The sequence below is a fragment of the Acartia tonsa genome, chromosome 11 (assembly GCF_053477335.1).
Source record: "Acartia tonsa isolate MP-2025a chromosome 11, ASM5347733v1, whole genome shotgun sequence".
Lineage (NCBI taxonomy): Eukaryota > Metazoa > Arthropoda > Copepoda > Calanoida > Acartiidae > Acartia > Acartia tonsa.
The window spans coordinates 24,775,618-24,786,414 of record NC_137270.1 but is presented as its reverse complement, the minus strand read 5'-3'; the positions used below and the strand labels follow the sequence as shown (position 1 = coordinate 24,786,414).

At 35.4% G+C, this 10,797-nt stretch overlaps 1 protein-coding gene across 3 annotated transcripts in view; it reads right to left on the bottom strand.

The window, feature by feature from the left end:
• Rh50 (Rhesus blood group-associated glycoprotein Rh50) overlaps nt 1-10,797 on the bottom strand; it is a 47,985-nt gene that overhangs the window by 2,607 nt on the left and 34,581 nt on the right. For all 3 annotated transcript variants that reach the window (XM_080176461.1, XM_080176463.1, XM_080176462.1), the window contains 10 exons: nt 10,614-10,695; nt 7,646-7,720; nt 5,804-5,921; nt 4,211-4,344; nt 3,879-3,975; nt 2,929-3,079; nt 2,199-2,274; nt 1,600-1,678; nt 1,058-1,182; nt 555-603 (listed from right to left, as the gene is read on the bottom strand). In XM_080176461.1, coding sequence (XP_080032587.1) covers nt 555-603; nt 1,058-1,182; nt 1,600-1,678; nt 2,199-2,274; nt 2,929-3,079; nt 3,879-3,975; nt 4,211-4,344; nt 5,804-5,921; nt 7,646-7,720; nt 10,614-10,695 — 986 coding nt within the window. The remainder of the gene's footprint in view (nt 1-554; nt 604-1,057; nt 1,183-1,599; nt 1,679-2,198; nt 2,275-2,928; nt 3,080-3,878; nt 3,976-4,210; nt 4,345-5,803; nt 5,922-7,645; nt 7,721-10,613; nt 10,696-10,797) is intronic.

Sequence of the window (10,797 nt, the reverse complement as noted above, 5' to 3'; positions counted from 1 at the left end):
GATAAAAATTAATTTGAAATTATATATTTATGCATATAACATGAAAAACTATGAGATTTTTACATATGCTTTTACTTTTAATATTACTGGTGGCTACTCCTCTATCATCTAGATTATTTTGTGGGAAGTATTTTTTGGGAAAGGTAGGTTTTCTATCCCTCCCCCCCCCCCCCTTAAAAAAAAGCCTAAATCTGAAAATCTTCCCTTAATAAATATAGAGATTCCACTGAACATTTGTAAAGATCGGTCCAGCCGTTTACGGGATCTTAGGACAACTATCCCTTTTTAGTAATCTAATATTGGAATGGAATGGTGGAAAAAAATTAATAAGGGGTGCGGCGATCTTTTTTATTCTTGGGTCATCTCAGAATTTTTATTCTTGGGGCGATTTCTCTTGGAAGTGTTATGGTCTACTCCCCAATATAATTATAAACCTTCCATAGACCTATGAGAAGCTTTACTGTAAAGAAGAACAACACACGGACATCCCATTACTTTCATATAAGTAGGATTATGTTTACATTGAATCCTATAATAGTAAATCATACACTAACCTATTTTCTTTGTTGGCCGAGAAAGCTCCTACAATTCTCATTATCAAACCTAGACAAATAAATTGGTGTATATCATTTAAAAAAATTTTTCTTTCATTAATCTATCCATTTATCTTTTTGTTTATCCATCAATCTATCTAATTATCTATCCAGTATCTATCATTAATTTATGGATAAATCTATAAAACTATCGATAAATTGATTAATCTATCTTTTAATAAATTGATAATCAAGCAAACTATCAAGAAATCTATCAAGAAATCTATCAAGAAATCTATCAAGAAATCTATCAAGAAATCTATCAAGAAATCTATCAAGAAATCTATCAAGAAATCTATCAAGAAATCTATCAAGAAATCTATCAAGAAATCTATCAAGAAATCTATCAAGAAATCTATCAAGAAATCTATCAAGAAATCTATCAAGAAATCTATCAAGAAATCTATCAAGAAATCTATCAAGAAATCTATCAAGAAATCTATTTGTCATCTATTTAACTATACCTGTGACGAGACCGCCAGTGATGGCAATGCCTAGAGTGATGGCAATGGCAGCAGCCTGCATGCCCGCCTGCCAAGCAGCGTCTCTACCCTCGCCTTCGGGGATACCAAAGAAGATCTCATGGAAACTAAAATAAATAGGAATTCATAATCAAGAAATCTTGCACATTTTTCCTTTGTTAGGGACACAGGTATATGATATTGTACTTTTAATGAATATACAACCAAAGAATCTAAGGCCAACCAATATCAGAACTAATTTACAAAATGCAAATTGTCCTCAATTATTTTGGCCTTATACAATTAATTTATTGTAAAATTTTTAATATCAGTACGTCTATTTTTGCTATTTTTTTTTATCTTTGCATTCATTTGTGTCATCCTTGTTTTTTCTTTAAAAATCTACAATTCTTATTAAAACACTAAAATGCATTATCTAACTAGTTAAAACAGCATTTGAATTTTTTTTATATTAAATTTTTTTGTTAAATAGAAAAGACACTGCAAAATTATTTGGTCTGTTTGTAGGTAATTTTAGGATATACCTGTCAGAACCATCACCATTGTATTTGTCATACTGTTTTCTGGTGGCAATTCCAGCCAACAAAATTGATAAACATCCACCTAAAGGTTTTATTTCAAAATTAGTTTAGAACAAGATTAGTTTTCATGAAAAAATCTATCTATCTATCTATCTATCTATCTATCTAACTTACCAAGGAGAGAGGGCATGCCATGAAGGTTGTTTACACCACAGATATCCAGCAGTCCATCTCTATCTATCTATCTATCTAACTTACCAATGAGAGAGGGCATGCCATGAAGGTTGTTAACACCACAGGTATCCAGCAGTCCATCTCTATCTATCTATCTATCTATCTATCTATCTATCTATCTATCTATCTATCTATCTATCTATCTATCTATCTATCTATCTATCTATCTATCTATCTATCTATCTATCTATCTATCTATCTATCTATCTATCTATCTATCTATCTATCTATCTATCTATCTATCTATCTATCTATCTATCTATCTATCTATCTATCTATCTATCTATCTATCTATCTATCTATCTATCTATCTATCTATCTATCTATCTATCTATATATATATCTAACTAACTATCTATCTAACTTACCAAGGAGAGAGGGCATGCCATGAAGGTTGTTAACACCACAGGTATCAAGCAGTCTACATCTCTCAGCAAGGAAGGGCTACAAAATATAAATTTAGTAATAGTTATTTATGAAATTATTATTGACAACTTTCCGCGGATAGTAAAATAATAAAAATATAAGATTTATTTTAGTTTTGTCAGCACCGACCGTAAGTTGGTATGTTATCTTTTTTCAACAGCATTACAGAAATTAAAGATTGATTGACCGAGCAGATTCCCAAAGATCTCAACTAAAAATTCAGTTATCTATTTATAAAAGCAGCGGAGATAAAACACTTTATCCATAATGAATTTAGACATAACGGACAAAAAGACGGCCATAGTGAGTTATGGTTATTGATCATCTGAATCTCTGCTAAAAAATCATCCCTCCAAATCGGATAGTTGACTACTACATAGTTTACGGCGCTAGAACACCAAGTGCCCCTTTAAGTACTGATAACCACCACCCCCCCCCCAAAAAAAAACACCTTTTTAAAAAAAATAGTTTTTTTACATTTATTCAGGCTTTTTTGGGTATAAGGTAGCCACAAAAATGTTAGGGCACCACCGGTATGGGCCCCACAGGGATAGCCCAACTTAACAACCCCCCCACCCTTTTTTTAATTTTCTTTTTAAATAAGTGAGAATAGGTATCGGTGCTCAATCGGCTACTTGTGAGAAAACACCTTGTTTACTAAAAAAAACTTACAGTGAGCTTAGCATAGCCCCAGGTGGAGAGGATGCCAGCAAATGACCCAATGATGAGGGCTCCCACCGGGGTGATCATCATGTCAGCAGTAGCACCCACAGCTACACCTCCAGCAAGGGTGGCATTCTGGATATGCTCCATGGAGAATTTTCTAAACAAAATAATTAGCGTTCTCCACTTCTTCAATTTTGAAAATTTGAGTACCCCCCCCTCCCGGGACCCCCCCTCCCCCCCACGACAACGAACGTAAAACTATTTTAGGTTAGTTTAGGTTATAGGCTAGGGAGCCGAGCGCTGCGGCTAAGCAGGCAAGGGGGCTGAGCGCTGCGGCTAGGCAGGCAAGGGAGCCAAGCGCTGCGGCTAGGCAGGCTAGGGAGCGGAGCGCTGCGTCCAGAGTTGTTCATTGTCCAGGGGGGGGGGGGATTTAGGGGGTTGGGTGGTCAAATTTTCAAAATTGAAAAAAAATTTATATGAGGATATTACTAAATAATTTGTGTTATCTATAATGCTATCCTTGGACTAGTGTCTACACCTCAAAAGGCCTCTAGGGGCTTTTGAGACAAGGGGATGGGGGAGGAGTCAACCCTTCACTTTGATTTTTAGTTTGAAAAAGAAAATGTAAAAAAAATGGATGAAGGGTGAAGTTATCCTCCCCCAAAATAGTTATAAACCTTTCCTGGAACCTGTAATATCTGTAAATTAAAACCATATCAGTTTAGTGGTTAGCGAAATCCTTTAGGAGAAACAAATAGATAAACATACAGACAAACATCTTGTTACTTTTACATAAAGATGATGTCCACTAATATGCCATGAATTGTTTATAAGTACTTATACTTATAACTAAAAATAGAACCTGATATATTTAAGGGATAATCTTGTTTATCATCATTGGGTATGTATATCAACTTATCGACCATTGTCTTAACCCTTAATTCCCTAATATTTACCTGGTGGGGGAGAAGAAAGCGGAGGTAGCAAAGGAGGTGAGAACACAGCCGCACAGGGACAGGTAGGTGTTCATGACCGCTCTCATCTGGGCATCACCTTCAGATAGATAGATAGATAGATAGATAGATAGATAGATAGATAGATAGATAGATAGATAGATAGATAGATAGATAGATAGATAGATAGATAGATAAAATGATTATTAATTTTGTTTTTATTTTGTTCATTTAAAATGAATTTTCGCAAGAGGGCAGTACAATAGCCCAAAACAATCCCACGACCTACTTGAAGCTTCTCCTATAACGAAAACTCAATCAATTGAGAATGTCACCTTCAGCAGCCACCCCGGCGTTGAAACTGGGCCAGAACATCCAGAGAAAGATGGTGCCGATCATGGAGAAGAGATCACTGATGTGGTTGGCACCGGCCTTCTCACTCTCCGCGGCCTTCTTGTTGTACAGCATGCTAGAAAAGAAGATTTTAACATAATTATAGTTTTGAGCAATGATATATCCCCCCTTCCCCTCTTATTTTATGAATATTTTTAAAATAAAAGGAAGTGGCGTATGTTTGTTGATCACTATAGGTCAGGTTAGATTATGTTGCATTATGTACTGGGAAACCCTGCAGGTTTAGGGCCCTGTAAACAACCCGCGACCGGGGAGGTGATAAGTTCGAATCTCATCTCAACACCACGTCATAATTAAAGACGTTAAAATGGTTCCTACTGATTACACTAGAAAAAGTAGTGGGAATGCTATATTGCCTTAATGATATGACATTTGCAACTCATTACCATGTACAGTTTTCAGGCAATGGTCGTGCAATCTAAGAGTTATTTGTCTGTTGGGTGTTGAAGTGTGAGGTAATTGACAGGTAATGCCCAAGAACAAAAAGTATGCACCGAACATGTGAACAAAGAGATACTTACAAGGAACATGCCAGTCCAAAGTATGCGCCAAACATGTGAACAAAGAGATACTTACAAGGAACACACCAGTCCAAAGTATGCAATGAACAAGGGAACAAAGATGTTACTTACAAGAAACATGCCAGTCCAAAGTATGCGCTGAACATGTGAACAAAGATGTTACTTACAAGGAACATGCGAAACCAAAGTATGCGTTGAACATGTCAACAAAGAGATACTTACTGGGAACATGAGAGACTAAAGTATGCGCCGAACAAGTGAACAAAGAGATACTTACAAGGACATGAGAGACCAAAGTATGCGCCGAAAATGTGAACAAAGAGATACTTACAAGGAACAAGCCAGTCCAAAGTATGCGCCGAACATGTGAAAAAAGAGATACTTACAAGGAACACGCCAGTCCAAAGTATGCGCTGAAAATGTGAACAAAGAGATACTTACAAGGAACAAGCCAGTCCAAAGTATGCGCCGAACATGTGAAAAAAGAGATACTTACAAGGAACATGCCAGTCCAAAGTATGCGCTGAAAATGTGAACAAAGAGATACTTACAAGGAACAAGCCAGTCCAAAGTATGCGCCGAACATGTGAAAAAAGAGATACTTACAAGGAACACGCCAGTCCAAAGTATGCGCCGAACATGTGAACAAAGAGATACTTACAAGGAACACGCCAGTCCAAAGTATGCGCTGAACATGTGAACAAAGATGTTACTTACAAGGAACATGTGAGACCAAAGTATGCGCCGAACTTGTGAACAAAGAGATACTTACAAGGAACACGCCAGTCCAAAGTATGCGCCGAACATGTGAGCAAAGAGATACTTACAAGGAACAAGCCAGTCCAAAGTATGCGCCGAACATGTGAACAAAGATGTTACTTACAAGAAACATACAAGTCCAAAGTATGCGCCGAACATGTGAACAAAGAGATACTTACAAGGAACATGCCAGTCCAAAGTATGCGCCCAACATGTGAACAAAGATATACTTACAAGGAACACGCCAGTCCAAAGTATGCGCCGAACATGTGAACAAAGATGGTGTCACCGGCATCGACAGCTGACAACAAGTTTCTGCCAATATATTCGTTCACATTGAATAAGATAATCTCTGTACATTTTTTATACAATTTAAGATCTATCTATTTATCTGTGTAATTGATATACTTCCCCAATGATGATAAATAAAAATAAACTTTGTATAATTCAAAATTCTTGGTTGAAACATTAAATCAAAATTTGATAAAAGTACCCTAAGTTTCTAAGCTAACAATTAAGAAAACGTGTTTATAAAACTTTGTATAATAGTAAAATTGACTCAATGACCCCTCCCTAACTGACAATAGTAAACAGATTGATATCCGCTAGATTAGAACTAATCATGTAACATAATGAAAAAGGATGCATAGCATCATATCACAGACAATTTTCCACGAATATCAATGAAAAATCTTAGAATTAATACTAGTTTTCATAGACTGGACCTTCGACCACTCGGAGCTAAAAAAAATCAAGTTTTAATCTATTTCATTTTAATATACGCGGAATGCTGTCTATAATACGATGCGCTAAATAAATACAATCTGTCATTCTTTTCTGTACATTTCATGAAAAGTTGATTTATTATTTTAAAGATAGTTTTAAAAGATTTATATTGAAATTGTTGTATATTTTTTAATGCATAATTTAAAATTGGCCAAAAACAAGTTTTAAAATGAATGAAATTAAAAAGGTTCTAATTTGCTTGGATTATGTAAATCATTTGAACGATATCCATTATAATGAGTAAAACCCTCTTCCCTCCCACTTATTACAGCATATATGTCTGAAGTAGAAAAAGTAATACTTTTACTTTTTTATCCTACATTAGGTTAGGTTAAATTGGATACAGGCCATCCCTACATTATTAGAGCCTCCAACGAACTAAGAAAACTTATTGAATAAATAAAGATTTTTAAAATTCACCTTTTCCTAAAAAAAATATCGGGTGGGGGGTCCAGTCTTGCTTTACGGGAAAGTAGCATAATTTGATTTGAAGCAAAGTACAGTGAGCTTTATATTATACAAAAGGTGTACTTAAGCTGTCAAAATCAGTTGTAGATTAAGGTTTTTTAGTATTACTACTTCGTGTTTCTCAGGGATCTAAAGTGATAAGACTTATTTATTCTATTTTACTTTTCTATCTATCTATCTATTATTAGCTAAGCTACTCTATAATTCATTGTCCGTCCGCTAGTCTGCAACGCCATGAGGAAAGCGTACTTCTCAGTGAAGATTCCTATGACAAATTCACATCTAGTTTATATATTGTCTGTACTTTGTTTTGTCCGTCTGTCTATCAGTCATGGTCTATGTACACGAAACACTTATCTTTTAAGGTTTCAGGATTTTATTTGTTATGAGTAGCGTTGTGGAGCCGGAGCCGGTAGCCGTGGAGCCGTAATTTTCGTTAAAAAACGGCTCCGGCTCCGGGTTAGCTAAAAACAGAGATCTTTTTAAATAATTTTAATTTGGTTACTCTGTTGTGTCGTATGCAAACGCCCCTTTTTAAGTTTTTCAAGTCCATTTTTATCAAAATTGAACTTTAAAACCTTCAAAAGTCAAAAATAGACTTTGCAAAAAAAAATATGTCGAGTTTTTCTTGATTTTAGGTCGGAACCGGAGCTAGAGCCGGAGCCGCACCAAAATCAAACGGCTCCGCAACGCTGGTTATGTCAACTAAACATCTGCTCTATAACTTGCTTTGTCCGTTTGTATATTCTATGATAATGTTACGCATTTTTGGTTATTTTTCAAATAGGAAAACTATCTAATATTTGTTTTAAATTGTATTGCCTATGAAAGCCATGATGGCCAGCTGAGCAGGGTTTGTGGTACCGAGTACTACTCCAAAGGAAATCAGGACAGTAGCTGAAATATAGATTATAGTTAATAGGGTTTTAGACTATTTTAATGCGTAGCTGTCTATATTGCTCTAGCAAAATAGGAATAGATGTCACTGCTTTTGGCCCACCTATTGACGTCAGGAAATACCCTATACCCAATCTCTTTTCTAGGGGGTTTCTTTCCCCCTTCCCATTCTCTTTCCCTCAACTATGTCGCCAATAGAATAGGTAGGCCAAAAGCGGTGACATCTATCCCCACTTTCTAAGGGGACTAAACACAGCTACTTTTAATAGCCCTACTCAAATGCTTCATTGCAATGGTGGGTTAGCTATTAAATTTAGAAGCTGTAGTGCCTATAAAAAAAGACGTCATACAATACAAATGACCAATGATAGGCGAATACACAGACTAGATTACCAATGGTAGGCCAGTATAACGTCATTTTTATAGGCACTATGAAAAGCTTCTTAAATGTAACCTGTAAAGAGAAAATTAATACATATAATAATATTTTTTTGTTTGAAATAAGACAAAGTTTTAAAACTTTTTTCTACATAATTTTAATTTCAATGCATAATTGATGCTGTTTAAAATCAATATGCACGAAACATGAATTTCTTTATAATAAATTTTATTGAGAAAAATAAGAATGACAACATCTTTCTATCCATTATCTCATACGGGCGAGGCTGCTGACTTTCTATTAATGTCGCATCTGACAAAGCAGCAGTAGGTAAATTATAAAAAAAAATTATCCTTCGTATAATGTGAAGCATATGACAAAACAAATAGGATAAGTCAGCTATGAAATTTCTTCGCCCCTTTATTGGTAATGGGAGAAATTCGCTCAAATAAAAAGACATGTTAAGTCATAAAAATGAGTGATTATCCATCTCTTTTTTCAAGGGGTTTCTTTCCCACTTCTCCCTCATTTTTATGACGTCAAATTGAGCGACTTTCCCCATTTACCTTTTATGGAATGAACCAAGCAAAAGTGTTCGTCTGCTTGAAAATTCCTTTTTAAGTTTGACGGATTATGGGACCGTAATGACCATCCAGAAGTACTATTTCTATTTGATGAACAAACTAGATTGATGATATAACAATTAAAAATGTCATGTCAATAAAATAAAAAAAAATCAACAAGAATTGATTGTCAAGGAACACAGCTACTCTACACACTCTTGTCAAGGAGCACAGCTACTCTACAGACTCAGGGATCCTAAGGGATAAGACAATGGTGTAGATACATTGATCTGATGATATACAAAATTACCCCTTTGTGTTGTGTAGAAAGTTGTGCCACTAGGAGTTTTGGACCAATCAATAAAAATTCAACGAAAGTACCCAAAGTTTTTAAACCAACAAATAAGATATCTTATCTATAAAAGTTTGGGTACCAATGTAATTTATAATCTAATGTTCCATCCCTCTCTTCTTAGATTAAAATGTCAACATAACTTTGCATAAAAGCATTCTTGTTAATTTATTGTTTAAAAAAATCAAATTCAAATGCATATGTTTTATTTTTAGATTTTTTAGAAAATGAATATATTTATCAAACAAAATATACGTTTGAAATTGATAGTATTTTTTTTTAGTTGCGAAGCTACTATATAATTCACTTTGTCTGTCCGTTAGTCAGTAACGCTATGGGGGAAGCGTGACTTGCTCGGCTCCTATTCAGGATAGACAGCTGAAACTTCGGCGAAGACCAAACTGCATTACTTTTGTGTCACTTTTTATTCCTGTGACGTCATAAAATGAGAAAGATGAGAGGAGAAGTGGGAAAGAAAACCCCTAAAAAAGAGATGGAGAATATGACGCCAAAAGTGGTGCAAAAGTAGTGCAGTTTGGTCTTCGTCATAAACTTCTAGTGAAGATTTCTTTAACATATGTAGGGAAATTGCTTAAAAACACCCCAAGATATTTATAGAGCATGCAGGGAGTAAGGGAGGGGACAATGGATCGAATAATCAATTTTTAGGAGTCTCAGACTTTGGGGACTGGCTTAAAGGGAATGTGCAAGAATTTAGCAGTTTCTGACTGAGTTTGGGGACTTGCGCATAGAATGCCGCCACTTGTTATGTATGTTTTGAATATTGCAGACGGGGAGAAGGGATAAGGGAGGTGGGGGCAAGGGGCAAGGGAAATAAGAAATAAACACTCGTTGTGTTAGTTTGGAATGTAGCAGACGGGGAGAAGGGAGAAGGGAGGTGGGGGCAAGGGAAATAAACAGAATAAAAAGGGGCAGTCATATTCTTGCTAGCAGCTGGCCGGGTCCAATAATTTTTTAATATAAAAATCACACCAAAAAACCTTAATATATTTCATCAAAAACAAGTTGTGATTTCCCTTTACATGACGCTATGGAAATCTATTATTCAATTATCAATCCCTTTATAATTTCCTACAAATTTATTGGATTGAACTGGATTTCATGCCCTTTCTTTGATAACTCTTATATTGAATTAATTGCCCATTGTCCCCTCCCTTACTCCCTGTAGAGCATGTCTTAAAAGTTCAATCAATTCGGACCCCCAATTTTCGAGATCTTTATATGTAGACAAAAAAAACTTAATGTTTTATATCATAGAACTAGCGGCTGTGACCCTAACATCTTGGGTTTCTATATCTAAAGAGGTTAGATAGTCCTGAAAAATAGCCTAAAACCATCTCGTCACCTATGTGAACCTTTCCTAAAATGGAGAACTCAGTCGGTTCTGTAGTCATTGAAACCGCAAGCACAGACAAAATTACCTTACGAGTTTATATTATAGGATAAGCTGCTTGATAAAAAGACCTACAATCACCTAAAGTAGTTCAGAAATAAAATATAATTGCCTTAATCCTTATATGTACAAGCGGATTTCATAACAGTGACGACCTCAAGACAAAGGTTCTACTATGAATGTACCTGTGGCAAAATCTGCACTGATAAGACTGACGGTGTTGATATCAATCCAGATTTGACTTTCAGGGCATTCCCCCCATTCAACCTTGGATAGTAAAAAAGTTAGATATTTAGATGGATATAGACATCTAGATAGATAGGTATATAAATAGAAATCAAAATATATGGATAGACAGACAGAAAAGCA